The sequence below is a fragment of the Molothrus ater genome, chromosome 3, assembly GCF_012460135.2.
Source record: "Molothrus ater isolate BHLD 08-10-18 breed brown headed cowbird chromosome 3, BPBGC_Mater_1.1, whole genome shotgun sequence".
NCBI classification, from domain to species: Eukaryota; Metazoa; Chordata; class Aves; order Passeriformes; family Icteridae; genus Molothrus; species Molothrus ater.
In genome coordinates this window covers 44,952,678-44,976,257 of record NC_050480.2, presented here as the reverse complement: position 1 = coordinate 44,976,257, position 23,580 = coordinate 44,952,678, and the positions used below count along the sequence as shown (strand labels likewise).

The following is a 23,580-nucleotide window of genomic DNA, read 5'->3' as shown; positions in this document are numbered from 1 at the left end:
AAAACCCAAGTTGTGGCCTTGAGAAAATTCACTGCCTTTTGGGAACCACAATAAAACTAATGATTTATGGCTATCGCATCACACCTTGTCAAATGCAAAACCTTCTATATCAACAGGCACACCAAAACATACATAAAGGCAGTTTATAATAAAAATATTGTGAAGATGTAAAGGAGACATTTTTTCATTTCCACCCACACATCTTTTATGTATTATTCTGAAACCAGTAACACTGGGAAGGTCTTTGACATCACCATTTATATATGGCTTATATATGTGACTTTCCTACCTAATACCTCACTAATTCAGAAAACATGCAATTTAACTGCAAATTCACTTCAATAAATATGGCAAAATTATTTGTGGGTTTTTTCAAAGATATACCGATACAAAGGGTAGGTTAAACTGTCTTGAAGATCTAAGAAAATTTATTTGCTAGATGTGAGTCATAAGATTAGATTTTCCCAAAGCTAGTTAGAAATACAATTAGCTAAGAGATGCATTTGACTCCAGAAACTTCTTAACTTTATCTTAACCAATAAATTCTGTTGCAAAATTAAATTTAATTTTGGGCTATATCAAGTTCTATCCAAGTTGTAACCATTTCCCAACTTTCATTTGTTTCAAAGCTTCCAGTTGGCAAGGTCCTGTATTGAAAATGATTGGCTTCTGGAAGAATAAAAAATATGGGAGACATGGTATAAATTCTTGAGTGCCTTCTTCTATATATCAAAATATTTCTTTTGAACATACAGTTTTTCATTCTAGAAATGAATTGTGCACTGACTCCATAAACACAGGATTGAAATTTTGAGTTCAAAAGTAATTAATCCCCTCCCCCTACCTGACAACAGAAAACCATCACTTCCAAAATTTCTCATGATTCATGCTCCATCAGAAATGTTAACAGCACTTCAAAAGGCCACCTCTTACTTAAAGGTGCAGTATTAGGGAAAAAATTGATCCTGGGGAAAGCAGGGGAGTTGCACAAACACTGAATTATCTTCAGTGTTTTCCTAGTAGAGAATATACATATATTCCAGTCTGCAAACAGAAGAATTGACTCACTTTCTGTCTAGATCCAAATAGAGAACATAGATTTCCTAAATAGCTTACAGAGTAACACGACAGCTTCAAAGTAAGATACTATAATGAACAATACTGAAATGCACATATGCAGCATATTTTGCCACATAAGCATACCTGTATGTGATGAGGTGAAGTGCTTAACTTAATATATAAAAACTCAGATTATTTTATTATTTTACACAAAAGTTCTGCAAATAAAATGAATTTTGGTGCTGTAGAAGAACAAAATTTGAAATATGTGGCACTGAAATGTAAAACTCAAATTTTTGTCAAAAACAAGGAAGAGAGGGTATGTACCTACAAAACAGCTCCAACTCATTTTTGCAAAAATAATGACCTTTTATTCTCAGCACAAAACCATGAAAACTCTTTTTCCCCAGGAGTAAATTGTCCTAAAATTTCACTCTGAAATGCCACCACACATTTATTAACACAAATGAAGAGACCTTTCTGTATATAAAATTCACAACCAATCACAAAAAGACTAGAAAATCTTAAGGGAAAACTGATGTCTTAGAAAATACTAAATTAGGCTCATGGTATACCCAATTGACTGATTTTATGGTTTTTAAAGAAACCAAAGAACCTGAGTTTTGCTTTTAGTAATCCAGTATGTTTTTATTCTTACTCTCCTCCATTGTAACACATTGGGATAACTACCAAATAGTATTTATATTCACTGGAGCAGAACAACTAAAGTAGGACTGGAACTTTGAGACTGACTTAACTATTCTCAGTTCAAGGCATCTGCCAAAAATAAAACATACCAGCAAAGTTATTACTAGAAGTTTACATTCTTATTTTCCTGGATAAACAAAATTATTCAATTCTCAGATCTGCAAACATTTAAATGATTCCCCTAGTGAAAGTCAATATTTACATATCCTAACGTACTGGAGAGCATGTTAGCTTCCTGCATGCAATTTTCTCACCCTGAGATTTAGATAACATACAAGAATACACCACCAAGTTTTTTAATACTGCTTGTAAAAGAGTCTCATACTGCTATTTAGCAAGATTGCTTTAAATTATGTTGGGGTTTTGTTTGACCGACAAACTTGCATTCACTAGCTGTTTTTTCCTGACTGTGTGTCACCATTATTTCCATTTGGCTGTGAAATATCTCAATAGATAAGTGCTGTTTTAAGTGTCTGAAGTTAGCACTTACCTGCTGGATGCCATATGTCCAGCCTTGCCTTATACGGTCCCTTGCCCAGACATTGTGAGCATTCTCTGCTAGTTTATCCACCATAGCTTCTTGAGAGGGGGTCAGTTTGATAAAACTCAGATCCATGGGTGCTGGCTTGTATCCACTCAACAACTGATAGCTGTTGAATAAAAACAGAACTTGCAGTTAATTTTTTTTTTCTTGCTGAAAAGTAAGAGAAACCACAAAATAAAGAAATAACATCTATGCAACATATCTATATAAGTATGATATCTGCCTTTGAACATAAAGAATAATAATTTAAATTTGATTACTGATTTGTTTTTGATTTGATTCTGTTTCAAGCTAATTGCATCGTGATGGGATGAAGTAACTGGTAATGAAAGCTACACAAAATGGTCTAAACTAAAATTGTTCTTAAACTATTTTATTAATGCCACATAGTCAAAGTAGTAGGTTAAGATGCTGTTTATCTAAATGCTTATATCAACAATATTATTTCTTCCTCTGAGCAGATGACAATACTTATTAAATTCTATCTACTTCCTACTGAAACAAGAAAATATATTCTTCCTGTTGCATAAAGGGATGCTAAGAGACAGAGCAGGTCAAATGGCTTACTCAAGACCAGTTTTGAAATCCACCTTAAAATGTTTTCATAATAATTCATACCTTAACTCTCCTTCAAATCATAGGAGCAAAGGCTTAAATTTAAGCATGACTTCAGAAGAGAAAGACAGCTTCCTCACTTTTTTTAACACTCCTAGGAATGCTACTTTTATAAAGTAATTCCCTTCCCATTAATTATAGAAATCTCCTACTTTACTTATGAGCAAACCTTCAAGAGAGGACATAAAGCATTAAAGGTCTTTTCCAACTTCTGTGATTCTATGATTCTATTTCTCCTTCAGCATACAAAGCACTACTTTGGTTGAAACAAAAGGAGTCTCTAGAAAACAAGCAACAGCATTCTCTCATTGAAATTTTACACCCTGGGGTGTATAAAGAATTACTAGTTTAAATAATTGCTCAATTATTTTCTAAACAATTCTGTAATTTTCTTTATTTGTACTGACAAAGAAGAACCCATAAAATTAAACAGTATTTATCCCCATTTATATCCTAAAGTATTCAAATACTTTATCAATCTTAATTAATTCTTTTCTGTAACAACCATCTTAAAAAACAGACAAATTATTCGTTGAAAATAATAATTTAAAACAACCAGGTATTTAAGAGGGATAAATAAGAGGTTGAATCTTCCTTCAAAATTACCACAATAAAAAGAAAAAGTTTAGGCTAGAAAATAACAATTCAAGAACATCATTCTAAAATCAGCCCTCTACATAGTTTCCAATCTGCAGGTTTCTATTACAGCAAGCCCCCACAGGAGTTCACTGCCCTCAGTTACCTCTCATCAGATTTCTGTGAAGTCACTTCAGTGAGATGAGTAAAACAAGACAGTAATGGAAACAGTGAAACATATGGAATTAGCACACTTGTCAGGTTGGCAATTACTGTGCTCTTTCCAGTCACACTCCCCTGCACAAGCTTTTAAGAATACAGCCACAATGTTTTCCTTTCCTTTTTGCTAGTTTTTTCAATCCATTATATGTGAGGTATCAAAATTCTAACTTTTTATGTATGGTATGACTTCAGGTTTCTACAGTTATGATGGTTAATGACATTAGAAAGTCTCAACATTATTGGACTTCTTATATTACAAATTATAATTTCTTCAGACTTGAGATTTAGCTGCAGTTTTTCAAAAGCAGGAAATTTGATTCACTTGAACAATCTTGCAAATGTACATATACTTCTGCCCAGGAAATTCAGAACAAAAATACAGAAGGCCCTAGATATCTTTTCTTCTTTGAGAGATATACAGTTATTTTGGGATACCGAAACTGAAGAACAATTTGGGGGGGAACTTAAAATAATACCCTGCTTTTATTCCCATTCATTCTGGCAAAACCACCACATCAGGGATTCTGAAACTGTAATGTCAATGGTATGTAAATCTGTGCATTATGGTAGATACCAAAGACTTGATGGTCCAGGTTCTTACAGCTACCTCGTAGCTGTCAAGTATTACCTAGAAGCCTGCAGGGATCTTGCCAGAATGAGGCACAGGCTTTTGGCTCACAAAAGGAAGAAAGAAGATGTGCTTTAGTTAAACGTGCTGGAGGTTGTTACACTGGCCTCAGGGACTGCATGTAACACAAAGCTATGGGTCAGTGAAGGATTGCAGTGAATAATGGAGATATGCAATATCAGAGGAACAGCTGTTTCTGCACAGAACACATCCCTGCAAAGAGCAATGAGTTGCTACTGGTGGCAGGAACACAGCAACCAGCACTTACCATTGCTCTGAGTCATAACCAAGGAAACTAAGTTACTGTCTTAAATTCAGGAATAACAGACCATGCAGAAGTTCGCTCCTAGTAAAACAGTGGCATTTACCTTTCTGACTTTTTACATATTATATAATCTTCCTTCATCCCCTGGGCTCAGGTGTATGCTGGGCAGTAAGGCTGTCAGATAGGAATAGGAAACTAAAGTTCCATTATCTCAGCTGTATCCAAGATCCCAAGTTCTTTATTCCCAAACTCTGTGTGCGTCTACTGGTGCTAAAAAGCCAGGGCAACTTGGCTGGGCCATGAGAGCTGGTTTCAGAGCTGTGGTAGTAGAGGCCACTATACCACACCAGGCTAAGCCCAGTCCTACCAATGCTGATGCCAACATCCAACATCACTTGGAAAAAGTCAGATGATTGTACTGGTTCTCTACACCTTAAGTCATGGCCATTTGAGAACTTTCAAAAGGGTCACCTTTAAATATCTGCAGCACTGTAAAATACATTGGCAAATTTACTGTAAAAATTCTTTACAAAGCCTCTGTGATACACACAATATATAAAAGAAATAAATAACTGTGAATGTCAGACATTACAACATAGCACAAAAAACCCTAAAATTTGTCTACACATTAGGTGACAAATATCTGGAAGAAAAATTGTGAATTATGGTTATGTGAAAATTGCTGAATATTCCTGAGAATACATGCATGTACATGCATGCCCAAGAACTAATAAAAGTAGAAGTGTAAATATTGAATTGTTAAAATAGAATTCACTTAATCCACACTGCCTAACAAGAAGACACACTGAACTTACTTCTTTGGAAGTTTCATTTTTTTCACTTTTTCTTCAGCACGTTCATCAGCAATTCCAACATGGCAGCCTAATGCCAGCAGGGTTCTAGGGCACAGAAATCAGAGATTAATTACTGATAATGTTTTGATATTTAGAGTTCCTACTGTTTATAGTCACACTATAGTGCCTACAAATGGCAATATAAAACAAATGAGACCAATGGAAATTATTACAGTATAATATGGAAAGATCAACACCAGCCTTTTTGTATATGTAATAAGCTTTCTGATAGTGTTAAGAAAATGCCACAAGATGTTCCAAAAAATATGAGTAAGGTACTTCAAAATGTAGTATCATATAGTATGTTTAATCTATGAGGTATCAGTTTGAAGATTGCCCTTGAAATATTATTTCTGCCTTATATACTTATTCATACTGCTTACATACTCATACTGCTTCATACCCACATATTTATATGTTTTGTTACTTATGTCACAGTCATAAAAAGAAAAAAGGCATAAAATATCACTTATCCTTAGAATGTATCTTCATTCTGAAGAAGCTATTATTTAGAGATTTCAGTTGGATCTGAATTTTTTAGGACACACTTCTGAAGAGAGAATTCACAGCAGAATGCATGATAAACATTAGGCCAAATGTGTCATCTTATTTGATCTAGACAGTGTGTCTTGTACCTACCATGAGGCTCATACTACAGAGATACTGAACCAGCCCATTGTGGCCTGAATCTGCAAAATTCAGGTCATTTCAGAAAACAATTACTATTTATATAAACTTAAAACAGGGTCAACAGTATTAATTGGGTTTCTGATTACTTCAGACTTCTTGCTTTCCTTATAGCCACACTGTTCAGGGCATAAATTTTAAAATCTCATTTGTCTCCAGGACTTGATCTGTAAAGTATTAATTATTTGTTCCTGTATCTATAGTCAATGTTGGCTTATAGTCTTTCTTAAGTCTAGGTACATTGATAAAATATTGACATTAAAATTAATAGAAATCCTAGACAAAAGTCAGAGACTTAACTTTGGAGTCAGATGAGAATTTTCTCAAAACCTGAGGATGATAACCATATTTTTAAAAGAAACTGATTACACAAGAAATCACAGGTGTAAATACCTTAGACTCCATTCCAAATTTTCCTGAAGTGGAAGAAAGGTGTCAAACAAGGTTTTTATTTGTTCTTGCCACTAGCTAAAATGATATTTTCTAGTATACTTCAACTATATTTACTGTTCTTGAACTGACTTGGGGGGGGGCAGGGGGGGAAAGAGCATAAATACTCTTCTAACAGTATTTCTTTTGGCAGATGAATTGTCTGTTTCAAGGAGATTCTTGCAGCATATTTTTAGTGCTAGCTACATGAAGTAAGTCCTATTCCTATGGACTGTGAACCCTGATTTAAAACTAGACAGTAGAGTCAGAAATGAGGAAATATCCAGTGGCTCCTTCCTGCAAAACACACTATCTGCTATGAATACTCCATGCAGCTAGACTTCAACTGGCATAAACAGTACATGATTCCTATAAAGCTATCACCAGCATAAGTAGGAGAACATATCTAATAGTGAAATGCAGTACAGAGGAGGTAACCTCTGGTAACCCTAATTTTCCTGTAATGTAAGCCAGGAATTATCTCTACCCAAACAAAACAAATTCAAATAAGACTGCCACAGGAGGATAAAATGACAGACTGTACTGGCAGAATCTGAAAGACCATTAAAGCTCTTCAAACCTAAGTAAGAAAATGAAAAGTGGCTGAATGTAGCTCTCATCATCACAATGGTAGATGTAATTGTCACACAAAACTGAGTAAACACACCAAAATGGGAAAGTCAGTCCCAAAAAATAAGCAAGAACAACCAGAAAAATATGCAAGACCAAACAATAAAACATATATATGAGCATGTGCAGAAACAGTATGAGCAAGCATATTTTAATCCCATGACATTTTCAGAGGCAACTCATTCCTGCATCTTGACATTTCCTACAGTATGTAATTTTTATAGCTCATAAAAGTATTCAATCTTACTTAAAATAAACAAAGATCCGAGTATATGAAAAATAAATGTTGTATCAGATAATATGACTTAGATCTTCCTTGATTTCTAACTCTCTCATCTGGCAGCAAAACTGACAACAAACCACAAAGGAAAACAAGATTACAGTCAGCATTATTCTCCATGTTTTGCAACTATTTCAAGTATGCAATTTAATGCAAATTGTAAAGAAAATGATTAGAAGTTTTAAAATAACTTTTTCTTTCCTTTTCCCCCCCATCAAGATTGACAGCTAGTAGACTAGACACATCTAGTACAGAAATAGTCAAAATAGGTTACAATTCAAGTCATCATCTATGGATCACCTAGAACTGATTAGTTCACTGATTTTTCAACATTTTCAAGCATGTAGAAACAAAATGAGTAAGAGGATCCTAAATCCCTGCACAACAGATGTCTACGTGATAAACACAACGCAATACTACAAAATTAGAACTTCATTTATCAGAAAACAAGGACTAATCCAAGGAGGCAAGGAAGACTAAGTTCACTAAGCATACACATTTTAAAACCCACTGAAGGACTGAATGCTTTATATTTTGGATATTATCCATTTAATGGAAAGACTTTTTCTCGAGTAAGCAATAAAATTAATTAAAAATGAGTAATCCATAACATGTATGCTTATAAAACAAAAACTTGGGGATTTTTTACAGGGTTAGATTAAAAAAGCACTGGATCCTGAACCAATAATCATCTACGGAGTTATTAAATTTGTTCAATACTTAGTGGAACATTAGCAGAGTGCATTTAATTATGAGGGCATGATTTTTCTGCTGTTTGAGCCATATTATACAGAGTATTCTAGGAAAATATCTAACCATAGTGGAAGTTAATGACATCATCTTTTGTAGTTTCATTAAAAAGGAATAATCTATTCTGACTCCTTAGCACATTGCTCTGCTGATGAGAAATGCTCAAAAACTTCCCTTTAATTCTAATATCTACCCATAGAAAATTTTAACTTATTTTCTTGCTTCCAGTTCAATTTCTCTCTGAGTGCTTTACCTCTAAATAATGGCAAGCTATTAGGGTCATAAATATGACCCTAAGTACTCAGTTTCACACTGAGTAATTTATTTACTGTGGGAATGGTAGATCAGTAAATAGTGCAGAGAAGCTGGCCTGAAAAGAAATTTGCAAGAAGTTGTAGAAGGAATGTTCTACATAGCTTTCCACTATGAGGATATAAAGGCCTTTTCTTAGGACAGTATATTGCACCATCAGTTTACATGGCAAGGATTTTAATATAGGACAATTTTTCACAGAAAAGTAAAATCACATGCAGACATTCATCCTTTGTAATCTCTCTGAATAGTAAAAAGCAACTATATTCTAACAGGAAAAAAAAAGAAAGAATAGACTAGAAGTATGGCTGACTGGAGAACCACGTCTACCATCAAGCGTTGATCAGTTTGAGAAATATTTCTACATGTTGGCTACATGCAATCCTACATATGGGAGAAATTACTTACACTAATAGATTTTTCAATTAATTCACAGCAAAAAATTCACACCTCCTTGACTGAAAAACCTGAGGTGAGGAATTGTATCCTTATAAACCACAAAACTAGATTACTTCAACAAACCCTTTAATGTCCCATTGAAATTTGCTAGCATTCCAACTGGAGAGCTTCCATGACATTCACACATCTAACCACTCATCCACAAAAGGAGGGAATGCCTGCTGCTGTTTATTCTGTGGCAACATGCACACTGACACAGAAATAGCTGCAAGGGGTCCTGAAGCAAAGTTCTTAATTTAAATATCTATTGAGTGTCAAAGTGTGTTTTATCAATAAATAAAATTGAAATAATTAAACTAAATTGAATAAAATCAAAGAAGCAAAGATTTTTTTTTTTCAAACCTTGGATCTATTTCTTTCATCCTAGATAAAAACTGTCTGAATTTTCATTTCACAACCAGCATTACAACAATAATTCTAAAAAGACTATCAAAATCATTTTCAGTGCCAAATACATAATTCATTAATGTATCTCACTCCCTCATTTGCATATTATTACCCTCTCCTACACATCAAATTTTAATTCGCATCTCAATTTATAATTCTGGAAACTGCATCTTCTTACAAAACTCTAAATTTCAAAAGTTCTAGCAACTTACTTCAGTGTTTCAAGTGACATTTGCAAGTTATAATTTCTTTCCTGCTCCGGCAACTTGGAGAACTCCACTAAGCATGGGTGTTGTCTTTTGTTGTCGTCTCTAACCTGAGAAAAAAGTAAAAAAATAAGCTTAACATGCCTCAAAAACTAAAAGAAATTTAAAACTAGTCCAATCCACAAGGAACTTAAAGCTGATCCTGCTAGAAGTACTCAAACCGGATGACACCTCAAAACAGAAAGTATTCTGTATTCTCAGAGCATGATCAGTGTTCAACAAGGCAGAATTTGCATTTGCAAATAAACTTCAGATTTGCATATCTGAAGTGGAATAAATGTAAATTTGTGCACGCTATTATACAGATGTTCACAGGAAATATGTAAAGTTCAATAACAGTGCAATCTATATTGTTTTAATATACAGCCATAAAGTAGCATCTCATCTTCAACCCCATGTTTCAAAAATTCTACATCCAGTTTGTATAAATATGTTGACACAGATAGCACTGAAATCCTTACCCAATGAAAATAACAATGTAAAAGAAATCTTCCCCATATCTTACTTCTGAAAATGTTTGTTTCTCAGTTATTTCTAGTACATAGAAGCAGAATATGACTGTTAGGAAGTCACATATAAGTGGAACACGAATTTACTTTTAGTGTAGTGATAGAAGAGACATACAGACTCTAATTTACAAAATCCTACATTTTATAAACATGCAAATATGATCCGAAACATTTTTAACCTCCTCTATTTTACAAAGGTTTAATCTAACACTAGGCATAACCTAGAAAGGCAGCCTCGGAGGCTGTGATAACCAAGCACTCTATAGCTCATCAACTTAGCATCATAGCTAGAGTTTAGCCAACAACATCTACTATGTCTTGATAAAATACATTAGTTTGAAAATATTAACTAAAAGACCCCAGTGCAATTGTTAACATCTGCCCAGTAACATTTTAGTGTCAATCTTGTAAGGACCACAAGTTCACCATTTATACTAACTTTTAATGGTTCAAAGTGGAAGTTATTGAAAAATAACATTATTGATTTTCGATCAATCAGATAATTCTGCTGGAAAACTGAATGCTAACAGTTTAAGTTAAAAAGCCTAATTGTTACAATTTTTCAAAATTGATATTTTCACTACTACTTAATCTAGTTTATTTAATGTCATGAAAAAAATCACATTTCTCTATAACATTGCTGAGTAACGTTGCTTTTGCATTTTGATCCAAGCACATAATTCTCAAATTGAACAGCAGTCATTTATTTATGTTTTGGACTAAAAAAATCTTTACAGTCTCCAGGGGGTATTTATCTTGATTTGATAGGATTAATGTTCTTGGACAGACAACACAAGCAATTCAACTGTCAAACACTTAAAAAATTTAATAGATGGTAAAATGAGAAATGTCTTTTACTAGCAGTGAAAATGTTTATTTACAGATTCCTAAAATCTTTGGTAATCTGTATATTAAAAAATTGAGTATAGTCTCTGAGTTTAGATCTGTGTACAGCTAATTTAAGTCTTGGATGTCAGGTATTTTCCTCAGAAATCCAAATTAATTTATTTCCCCTAGTGACACTATTTCTGTCCTACAACTACAATGTATAATAATTCTATCATATAGCAAACATATTTTGTCGGTTACCTTGTAGTTTCCTGTTTTTTTATGAGAACAAAATAAAAATCTACTACCTTGCAAACAAATTACATTAGTGGCAGAACTCATCCATCAATTCATAATTTCTGTGGCTCATTTTAAATGTGCAGTGACATTGAACAGAAAAAAAGATATGCAGATGCATCTGATTATTTCAATAGCACACATATTCAGAGTTAAATTATTTTTCTACATTAACTTGCTATTTTACTTTGTTACATGCATAGAATGCAGTAGTAATAGGACATGCAATAGTGGGTATCAGTTTGGTGATACAACATACAGATCTAATGATGCAGACATGTAGGAGGAATATAAAAGTCTACAGCAGAAATTTTTGATAATCTGGAGGATCATTTTAAAAGTCTGTCTATTAGCCTTTAAACTTTTAGACAATGAAAAAACACCACTAGCTACTACATACAATGCACCTTGCTCTGAAGTAAAAAGACAAAATCTAATATTAGAGGGCTTGTGTGCATCTAACCAAGCTAATTTCTGTGCCATGCCTTCCCCCACTACTTAGTAACTGCAGTGCATGAATTCAGATAACTAGAATTGGCAACAGTGGCTTAAATGCAGCCAATACAAAACTGGGAGGAGCTGTTGACACCTTGGAGGGCCGGGAGGCCCTGCAGAGAGACCTGGACAAATTACAGGCCTGGGAAATCACCAACCCCATGAAATTCAACAAAGGAAAGTGCCAGATTCTACACCTACGGGTGGGGCAACCCTGGATGTATGGACAGACCAGGGAATGAGACACTGGAGAGCAGTGCCAGGGAAAGGGACCTAGGAGTCCTGGTTGACGGCAAGCTGCAGATGAATCGGTTGGAGATGAATCAGTGCCCTGGCAGCCAGCAGGGACCAACCCTGTCCTGGGGGGCATCAGGCACAGCATCACCAACTGGGCAAGGGAGGGGATTGTCCCCTCTGCTCTGCACTGAGGTGATCTCACCTCGAGCGCCAGAGTCAGTTCTGGGTGCCACAACCCACAGAAAGTCATGACACTGTTAGAGAGTGTCCAAAGGAGGGCAATGAAGATGTTGAGGGGAAGGCATTTGAGGAGCAGCTGAGGTCACTTGGTCTGTTCACCCTGGAGGAGACTGAGGGGAGATTTCATTGCAGTTACAGCTTCCTCAGGAGGGGAAGCAGGGGGCAGACACTGATCTCTTCTCTGTAGTGTCAGTGGCAGGACCCATAGGAATGGCTTGAAGTTGTGTCAGCAGGAGGTTTAGGTGGGATATTAGAAAAAGGTTCTTCACACAGAGGGTGGTTGGGCACTGGGACAGGCTCCCCAGGGAAGTGATCACAGTGCCAAGCCTGAGAGACCTAAAGAAGTGTTTGGACAACACTCTTGGACACAGGGTGGGACTCTGGGTAATGTGCTGTGCAGCGTCAGGAGTTGGACTTGATGATCGTTGTGGATCCCTTCCAACTCTGGGTATTCTATGAAACTGATAAAATCATTTGTGAGGAACCAGTATGATTAAGAAATCAACCTCCAGAAAATGATCAGCATATGCTCTATCAGGATCCCAAAGAGAGTGCATCCTACCACAATGCATTAAAGCAAGGTAATTGAAAATGTTCAACACCTATTTTCATTTTGAACATAACTAACTTTATCACTTGGTACTTATCATATATGGTTTAAATAGTGTTCAACTGTACAATCAGACTCTCAATATCTAATGGTACACTAAGAGTTCCTGCAGATTGCTGCACAGCTGGTATGATTACACCACAATTAAAATGTTTTCACACATTAATTTAACTGAGGTTTTGCGTTTGGTTTGGTGGGGAAATTAACTACAACAAAATCTAGAGATCTTCTCTAGTAATCATATATTTTTAAGTACTGCTGTATGCTAAACCAAATAAACACCTATGCCCAGTTATCTTAAATCTGCAACGTGAACTCCTCAGAAGCCCAAAAGCTTTTTAGTAACAAAAATAGAATACATACATGTTTTTACACTTATATTTAGTACATACAGCATGTTTCTATAGACTCTTCACAGCAATATTTCTTCATAAAGCAGCATTTGGGAAATAAATAGTGAGCATAATAACATGATCATTTTTTACTGATGGAATGTTGAAAGAATTTTTTTTTCATACTCCATGAAAAGTAGGAAAGAGATAAGAAAATAGTTATGTACAGCACCTAATACAGACATGAGACTGAAGAAGTGGAGAAAAGGAAAGCAAAAATCAGATTTAATGGAATTTTCTATAGGCAATACTTATTTGGAACTTTGAAAGAGTCATGTCAGCACATGTAAAGAGAACCAAGAATAGCTGTTTTCATTGGCTTATTCCATCAGTCAGTTGAACATCTTGCTCCAAGAACAAATAGGAGGTGAAAAATTCACTATGTGCTTTCTGTGCTGACAGTTAGACAGAAAATTTCAGCACCAAATTGTCGCAGACATCTTTTATGAAAAATCCTTTCCTTAGGATTTTTTCTCCTGAGAAAAAATGAAGAGAAGCTGAGAGGCCTCAGGAGCAAAATGCAAACAATGGTTATCTATTGCTACGGAATGCAGCAGGTGGATCTTTGATTGGCTCAAGTTGGTTGTTCATAATTAATGGCCAATCACAGCCCAGCTGGCTCAGACAGACAGTCCAAGCCATGGGCCTTTGTTATCATTCCTTCGTATTCTATTCTTAGCTAGCCTTCTGAGAAAATCCTTTCTTCTATTCTTTTAGTATAGTTTTAATGTAATATATATCATAAAATAATAAATCAAGCCTTCTGAAACCTGAAGTCAAATCCTCGTCTCTTCTCTCAACCTGAGACCCCTGTGAACACAGTCACACTAAATACCTTTAATACCAGAATGTTTGTTCAGAAATTCCCAAGTCCCATTGGTTTCCACATGCTTTTGGTAGGATAGTGTTTAAAACCTTACTAATTTTGGGGGCAATGATGAAAAATGCAGTTCCATTAGTACATTGAAACCAATGTACTAAATCATACAATGCAATTAACAGAAAATTAAGTTGGAAGGTACATACTGGTCCATACTGCCAACCAAGTTCAATCTTATTCATAACCCAAAGCTCATGGATGTTCTCTGCTAATTTTTCTCTAATCCTTTCCAGGTGAGGAGGCAAAACAATCTAAATAGAGAAGAGATAAGAGAGGAAGAGGCTATTACAAATAAGTTGCTTGACATGCCATCCCAACATTCATAACAGACAAGCTTCATACAAACTGGATCTCAATAAATCCCAAGGAAAAAAAGCAAGTTTGGGACAAGGTGCAAATTCAAACAAATGAAGTAAAATAGGCATGTAATATGTATGTGTTTAAAAAGGAGAATGCAATCTTTCCATTGCCATACCTGGCTAGTATCTACAGGAACTGGAGTGAAAGCTGCTTGTGAGAGAGAAACAGTGGGACCCAATAGGTCTCTTGTGTAGCTACGATCCTGTTTGTACTCTCGGCTGTTCTCCACTTTCAGCTTCTCTTTTGGCAGGACAGCTTCAAAGCATGGAGCATATCCAGGTGGAGGAAGGAACTTGAACTCTCCATGGCGACCTCCAAGCAAGAAACGAACCCTGTAAACATCAGAATTACTTTAGATAACCAAGACACTTCTGGTGGAAAGCCTAATCAGTCTCTAAGCCTAAAGAATATTAAATTTTTTAAAAAGGGAAAAAAAAAAAGGGGGGGGGGAATGTCAATGTTGCAGCTTCTTTTCATTGTTTACAGTTCAATTTTCTCTAACTGCTGGTGGTTTATGATGTAGGAGATTGAAAAAACACAGAAAAAGTAAATGATTCTTTTTTCTAGTTAATTTTACTTCACTGAAGACATTTTAAATCACAAGACCAATAATCTTTGAGAGACAGAATAATCAGTTTACTCAGCACACCTATAAAGTAAGCAGCAGCCTTTTAAGTCTCCAAAGGCAGAAATTAAAACCCAGAGTAATCAATCAAGGACTTCAGAACTCTCTCCATTGAGGAGGTCTCCATTCAAACTCATTTGAGAAATGAACCTAAAACCCTGTGGTTCTTTCTTTTCTCTCACAAAACACTAAATCTTCAGGACACAATACAAAATCTCCTAAATTTCCTTCCCTAAAACTTTTGTCATATTAATAGAGACTCAGGGGAAAAACACATTTAATGAAAAATGGTAAATATGCCATGGCCCTTTATTACGGCAAAAAGCAATCAATGAGGTAATAATGGTATAGCAATGACATAATACCACCATGACATAGCCATGGCATAATACTGAAAAATCTTCCTAGAATATTGCCATCCAGAAGGAATCAAAAAACACCCAAAAGACTAGCCTTAAACCAAAAGAATTTTGTGTCTTTTCTGTTTACTGAGTATCTTACATGATTTTTGTTAATGCTATACCAGTAACCACTCAAAAACTGTATGCAGCACAAAAATAATATCTGTCAATAATATCTCTGATAACAGAAATAAAGCATGCAGGTTTATAGTTTTGCATTTTGTAGCATGCAGATCTATGATTTTACTACATTTTCTCTCCTGTACTATCAAAATCAAAGTCTAAAGGAGTGTATTCTGCATCTGGAGCAAAGGATGGGTGTGTGCTCTGTGTGATAGCTTTTAGCTTCTGTGGTATCCTTTGAATGATCCCTCAGAGAACATTGCTCCGCCTCCAACAGAAATCAACTTTCAGCCTCCACCTTTCTATCGCCAGTCCTAATAATGTTGGTCTCCCCACTGGAACAGCACAAAACCTTTTTTAATACTATAGTTTCAAATTGCTCAATACATGGGAGCAGATGTTTGGCACCTCAAGTGTGACTTGAAATTTTACAAAAAACCAATACAGCAACCAGAATACAGATTGAATTAGTTTTAACTCATGCTGCAGAAGAGGAAGTGAATGACCACTATTTCTTAAGGTAAGTGCAGATAACGCCTCTTTTAATAATAGTTACTACCTCATAACAGGTGAATTAGGGAAAATATATTTTTAATATCAAAGGCTGATGCAAAATGCTGCCCTGGAGTGAATGTGTAGCAATGTATCAGCAAAGAAATTATTAAGATATTTTTAATATATAAACCACCAGAATACGCTGGTGTGCTAAAAAGCAACAGATGCACTGCGTCTTCACGACTTCTTTGTAGCTCTCACTATTCAAGAACTGGAAATTTGCCAAAAAAAAAAAAAACTTGTCAGAAAGAGAAATGAGAGCAGACATCCTGGGAAATATTCAGCATATTGATCTATACAGAAAAAAAACCCAAAAACCCAAAAAAAAAAACAAAAAAAAAAACCAAACCCCCCCCCCCCCCCCCCCCAAACAACTCCATGGGATGCTAACTTTATTCCTGCAGAGAAGCTGACAACTGGGAAGAAGAGGCCATCTATGTTGAAGTTTTCAAACATTCCTTGAACTGGCTGACCATTTATTCGGAAAGAGATGCTGGGGGCACTCAGGTCCAAACAGCAGCTAATAACATCATCAGTTCTTAATAGATGTTGGTTGGGAGAATTTACTGATCGTGCTACACAACCTATGGAAGTAACAGAGACACATTTAGTGAAACTTATGAAAACCACACTGGTTTTCACAGCAGCCTAAAAAAGAGAAAAACATCACTTTAGAGCGTAAGCACATTAATACACAAATATCTAACCTAAGACATCCAAGACCTGGTTTTAAGCTGGCAATATCGTGAATAGCAGCATACAGTCATATCAAAACAGCTCTCATCATTCTGTCTTCAGACCTTTATTCAAGCCACATCTCCAAACATTCAGCTTAATCCTTGCAAACCAAAACAAATAATAAAATCAATAATAAAACTCAATTACATTTAATGTGAGAATAATTACTGATATCCATATAAAGAGTCAAAATCAAGAAAACAAGATTTTATTCCTCACATTGCAACCATTAGTACCTAATATGAAACCTAGCATACTTTTCTAGAGAATGCTTCATTATTTAGACAAAGAAAACTATTTCACTTTGAATTATTTATGGAAAATTAGGTACTCCCTGTTAATGGCCATATCATGGTACCCTTCCAAACTTTTATGAGAATATATGCTATTCAGTTTCATCATCAAACTGCAAACCAGCATTTTTCAGCAATATACAAAGACAGCTGCATTTTGAAGACACATATATTCAGTAATATATGTATGTTTTAATCAGTTTTTATGAATTCTAGAGGATTATTCTATCTTACATCAAGTGTACACAAGCACACCTGCTTCTCAAGAGAAACAAGCTATAGAATTCAGAAGTAGCAAATGTTTTTGTCTGAAATTTACTGACATCTACAGTACAAAATTTTTGAAAAAACATGGAAGCTGTTTGAAAACATGTCTACATATGTTTTCCAAAAATAACTTATGCACTGTCTGCAAGAGATACTTCATGATGCATACTAAGAACAGAGCACTAACTTTTTAACTAGGGCGTCCAACTTTTGTAAACATGAAAGACTTAACTAGCACTACATTTCTAGGAAGAAGCTGAAGGCATGTGATTTTATCAGAAGCAGAAATAATGAAATCATAGTAATTTTTCTACAAGCTAATTTTCATGCACGTATCTCCCTAACCCCCGAGGAAAAAGAAAAAATACCAACACTTTCAAAACTCTATATATGAAAAATGACTTGTGATACTGCCAGATGAAAATATCACGGCTGAGAGTTACTATAAAATAAATCACAGAAAGAAACAATCAATAGTAGGGATAACAAAACACAAAAAAAGCTACCAATGAAGAGTGGATATTTCATTCCCCTAAAGAATACTACTTGAGACCAGATGCCTTTTTGACACTAAAATTGTGGCAAATATAGGCTATGGAAATCAATGCATGCTGACTGCTAACAGAAATATGTATTTGTCATTGATGAATATACAGTATAGCAAATTATCTAAATGTCTTTTCTGGCCCTAGGCTTTAAGGATCTGTGAGTTCCACTTCTCCATAATAGGTTATTTCAGGACTGAAGAACCAAACGTAAATTGTTTGTGATTCTTGTACAGGCTTGGTCCAGAACAGAAATTTGGGGGCAGAAATTATTGTTGCTATTCATTAATACAGTAAATGTTTCATGGTAAGAAGGTTATTCTTAAAATGCCATTGCAGAGATTATCAAGACACAGCCTGAATTGTGGAAGCAAAAAAAGGCCATTATTTTCAATATGCAACAACTTAAAGTTCTTCCATGTTTGAGAGGTATGTATGTGTTACACAATATTATCAGCAAAGAAAGGAGACACAAATCTTTTCAAACCTACCAGCCACATCCATAACAGATGAAAAAAATTGCAGATACATTTGTGGTCTGACCTATTTTTTTTCGGGAGGACTTGAGAACCACAAACAACAATTTTTTGTGTTGTTACATTTCTCACTGAAAAGTTTGCAGTGGGTAGAAAAATAATTTTGATTTTCAGTTAGCCTTTGTTTCCTCCCTAAAAGTAACCTTAAGTACAAAAGCTATCTTGGTTAGCTCATTATTTTCAGGTTCTTCTGTAATAATACTTTTTCTGTCAAACTCAGTCACGACACTTGTAATGAGACCATTAATTATGTATCATTGTTCCAAAGTAATTCTCACTACATACACGAGGCTAAGTAGCAGCTTCTTGCCTAAGATGCCACTCCAGTTGATATGCTATTATTTATTAATAAAATCCATTGCTATTTTGATTGCAAAGTTCTTTTGAAATGTAAAACTACATTAATTTCCAAGTATCAAGCTTCAATGCCTCAAAACTGCAAAAACTTTGGATGAGGGAGCTGACTCTCTAAATTATCTCTCTTGTCTGCTAAGGTGCTTAAGAAAACCTGCTCGTAACTTTATAGTGGAAAGAACTGCCAATCCAAAAAGCCTTTCACAGTTTCCAGGCTGTTCTCTAGTTCACCACTACCCAATAATCTCTCAAAAATCAAAAGAAAAAAAAAATCTTCTCAGCAAGGTGAAATCACAGTTAAATCTCCTTTCAGAAAGTTCAGGACTGTCCAACTGTAGGACTACCTATACTAAATTATATCTGGGAATCTTTTCACAAAAGTCAAAAATTGGGAAAAAGATTAAGAAAAAAGAGAACAAGCTATCATTATTCTGATTTTGCTAAGCTAACCTTGTCTGAAGAGAGAATAAGGTATTTGTGGAATCAAGAGTAAATAAAAATGCTTTAGATACTCAGTTCGGCTTTCTCTAAAACTAGAATCTTCATGCATAAATTACTATCAAGAATTGGATCCAAAGTAAGCCAAGAACATTTTAAAGATGAATACCTGAGCAAATATATCACATGCAAGCTAGGAATGTTATTCTGCAAGTTTTGCAGTAATCAGTCCTAATGTATGCAAATAAAACATCACTACATAAAAAATACCTTGTTTTAAATGTATGGCAAAAAACATATTTTAAAATCTTCTTCACCTCTAAAGTATCTCTGAACTTCTAAAGACTCATAATAAAAATCTGGCTTGAAAAAAAATGAAAAAAAACCCAAAAATCTAAAATGAAGAGTCCTGTTACTTAAATCTCTCAGACTGTTCTTACACTACCACAGAGGAATTACAAATCCAGATGACTGTTTGTTGTACTTCAATTTTTGCAGCTTTGAAGATTTAAATAAGATTTTCATAGTTACCATGAACACACAGTCCCCCTATCCACCCACTCCCCAAAATCCCAGGCTGAAATCTAAATTATTAGTCTACCTGCATTACTTCATACAAACCAATTTTTTTCAATGGACATTGTCAGTTTAAATCATATTCTGATATAGGGTACTGTTTCTGTATATTTCAAGTGTCAGCTGAAATAAATTATTCACTTTGCTGCTGTTAAAACCAAATTCACTGGGATTGCAAACACAATTATAATGTTTAAACAAAAGTAATCAACAACCACAAAATACCCAAGAGAATACCTGACCACAGATGTAGACCATCAAAGCCATAGGAATATAGGTCATCACCAACACCATTTCCTCCCCATTCCGCTCCTCCCCCTGGGTAGGGTGAGTAGCCTTCTGTTGAAGCCCAGCCTACTCGCAGGTGAGTTGATTCTGCAGTCACAAAGGGCTCTAGATGGTCCACCATAAGTTCATAGTACCATTTTCTGTACTGGGCTGAGCCTTCACTAATCCCCAAGAAGATGTTGGGTCGCATGCTTAAACAGAAAGAATAAAAGTAGTTATTAAAATCTTATCTCATGGATAAGATGAACTGCTGGGTACTTTTCATTGACTGAAATTTCAAGCTAGTTTTGTGTAATTAAAACAACGGAAGTAATTTTACTTCACGGAAACACTGGTTGGAAAAGACTGCAAGGAGCATCTGGTGCAACCTCTCTTGATGAAAGCACAGTCAGGACAAGATGGCCCAGCATACTGTCCTGCTAAATTTTATACGTGCCCAATGTTGGGTAATCCACCATTTCCCCAGCAAGATTATTCCAATGAATGATTCTTCTCATTCTGAAAAATGTTACTCTTTCTCCAATCAGAATTTCCCCAGGAGATACTTGTACCCATTACCCTTTGGCTTTTGCATGTGACTCCTGGCTGCACCTGTTCCTCTAACTGGAAAAATGGAAAAAAAGAGGTAGCTTCAGTTCCAATACTTTTCACTTGCACTCCCAAATCTGTATAGTCCTTCTTGATTCTACCAGGTTTCAGCTTGCTGTGCCATTTATGCCCCCTTGAGAAGAGTAACAATGGATGGCAATCTGTGTGCTGAACAAGCTGAGGCACCCTCTAGGCAACATCTTGGACATTAGTTCCCAGAAGGCAGTATATTTAGTTATTTATTCATTCATTTTTTCTGGTGAAAAACGGTCTATACATTTTAAGTTAAAAAAATGTGTGCTTCAGTAACTGAAACAGTATTCTCACTCAGATGCAAATAGTAATTTGTTTATGTGTTTGAACAATTAGTAGATGTTAAATCCTGCAAAAAAAACCCCACAGCTATTCACCAGTTACCAACGTAAGTGTAGTAAGTACACATTGTAGGTTTAATTTTACATAGCAAACTGCATTCTGTAACACTTATCCATTCAAGAGAGTAACATTTTAAAAGATACAAAAGTGAAGAGTCATTCTATTTGAAAATTCTCTTGTACCCCTTCCTTCTTTGTTCCAAGTCCTGTATAACGCAGTAATTTGCAGTGGTTGTAGAAATCCTTAATATCAATTTTATGCTCTTACTGCTGCTGGTTTAACAGTACTTCACAAGACTACTTTAAAAAGGCAAGCTACTACTGTACTTATTCAATATCTAGCTGAAGAGCAATATGTAGAGTCATATCATAAGGTCATGAGGGAGGAAGAAAAATGAAAGAAACCTATGCTTTTCTAATCTGATTTTGGGGATAATATTGAAGATAGACTCACATACCAAAAAAATCTCTCTTCAGGCAGTCATTTCTGTGTCAGCTTTGCACTAAGACATTCAATCTTGAATTAAAATCATAGAGCACAGAAGCATCCAAAATCAATACTAGTTATATTTCTTCAATGGCTGGTTACCCATATTGTAAAAAATCTTTTAAATTTCTAGACTGAGTGTATGTAGTCTTCACATTCCTCCACTAGATTGGGTTATTACTTGTATCAATATTTTCTTTCTCCATTCATGCTGATTAATCAAAAAAATTTTAGCTCTAAGCTAGTCTCAGTGTGCTTTCTGGTAGAGGGAATGCAGGGGGGGGGAAGAAAGGCTGGTATGGGTAGCTAAATACAAGTCAGTGTAAAAGCAGACTCTACTGATCTGGTTGCTTATCAAATAACAAGTTTTATCAGGTAAGACCAATACACTGTCCTTCTAGAAGCACATGGGTTGTCTTTTGCCAAATGTTTAAGTATAGATACTATTCACATTGTTCCAAGATAAAAATTTAATGTACTTAAAACCAAAATGTGTTTGAGAAATCTATCTTACAGAAAATTAATATTATTTGTAAATTATTACTCTTTTCAGCCTAAACAGAGTAGCACCTTTTTATGCTTTTGCCCAGACTTCACAACTTAATCAACCTTATCAGCCAAATTCCTCTTGCTCAAAAGAGGCTTGTGAATAGAATTTTCCATGAAAAACTATGTTAAAAAGCAATATCTTAGAAAGTTCCAGTAATACCCTGGAAAGTTCTTTTGCAAATATTTTCAGATCAAAGTATACATGTCTTTGTCTAACACTAAATTTCTTCAATGATTCCTTGTTCTTATTGACCTTTGAAGAAAATATTTTTTTTTATAACTGCAAGAATAAGAATCTTCTCATTCACACCTTTCTGATGCAAAGCAAAAATATGGAACAACTAATATGCTTTTCTATCACCTTTTCTGGGAAGGACAAGTCTGTGTTCCTTGTAGAAGATCCAAAGTCATCCCAGAAGCTCAATCACTAATTGCAGAATCACCAAGGCTGCAAAAGACCTCCATGATCATCAAGTCTAACTTTTGATCTAGTATCTTCATGACAACTAAACCACAGCACTAAGTGCCTCTAAGTCGTGTGATTTCTTGATCACTATCAGGCATGATGACTCCACCACTTTCCTGGGCAGCCTGTTCCAATGCTTAACCACCCCTTCCATGAAAAACTTCTCCCTGATGTCCAATCCTCTCCTGGTGCAGCTTGGAGCTATGTCCTCTGGTCCTGTCACTGGTTGCTTGGGAGAAGAGGCTGACCACCAGCTGGCCACAGCATCCTTTCAGGGAGTTGTAGTAAGTGATAAGCTCTGTCCTGAGCCTACTCTTTTCCAAAGTAAAAAAAACCAGGCTCGTCAGATCCAGATCTGTGCTCCAGATCCTTCCCCAGCTCCATTGCTGGGCACCAGACACACTCCAGCACCTCACAGTCCTCTTTGTAGTGAGGGGCTCAAAACTGAACCCAGTATTCCAGGTGTGGCCCCACCAATGCCAAGTAAAGAGAGACAATCAGTTCCCCAGATCCTCCTTATAATATACAGTGTAGGTTTTTTATGGTTTTCAGCCTCTAGTAAATCTTACACACTCTGAATTATAAGTACTATTTCTGTATTTCCATTTTCATTCTCAATCAATGATTGAGACTTTTAAAAATAAACAAGTTTGAGATAGAAGATCCCACAGATCTTCTCACAAGGCCACATTCTTTGGCCTCAGCATCAATTAAAACTCTCGAAAAAGAGTATTTATTATTTACTTAAAAATACTTGTAAATGATACTTTACCAATTTAAGATGTTACTAGCTTCATCTTGTTATTAATGTCTGCTTGAAGGTAGCTTCAAAAGTGAAAGGAAGGGTGAAGGCGCTCT

At 35.4% G+C, this 23,580-nt stretch overlaps 1 protein-coding gene across 1 annotated transcript in view; it reads right to left on the bottom strand.

Moving 5' to 3' along the window:
- Positions 1–23,580, bottom strand: part of RYR2 (ryanodine receptor 2) — a 385,720-nt gene that overhangs the window by 153,785 nt on the left and 208,355 nt on the right. Inside the window, 7 exon segments of the mRNA XM_054514420.1 lie at positions 2,258–2,417; positions 5,433–5,516; positions 9,618–9,721; positions 14,306–14,410; positions 14,635–14,851; positions 16,615–16,807; positions 20,208–20,449. Of these exon segments, the coding sequence (XP_054370395.1) occupies positions 2,258–2,417; positions 5,433–5,516; positions 9,618–9,721; positions 14,306–14,410; positions 14,635–14,851; positions 16,615–16,807; positions 20,208–20,449 (1,105 nt within the window).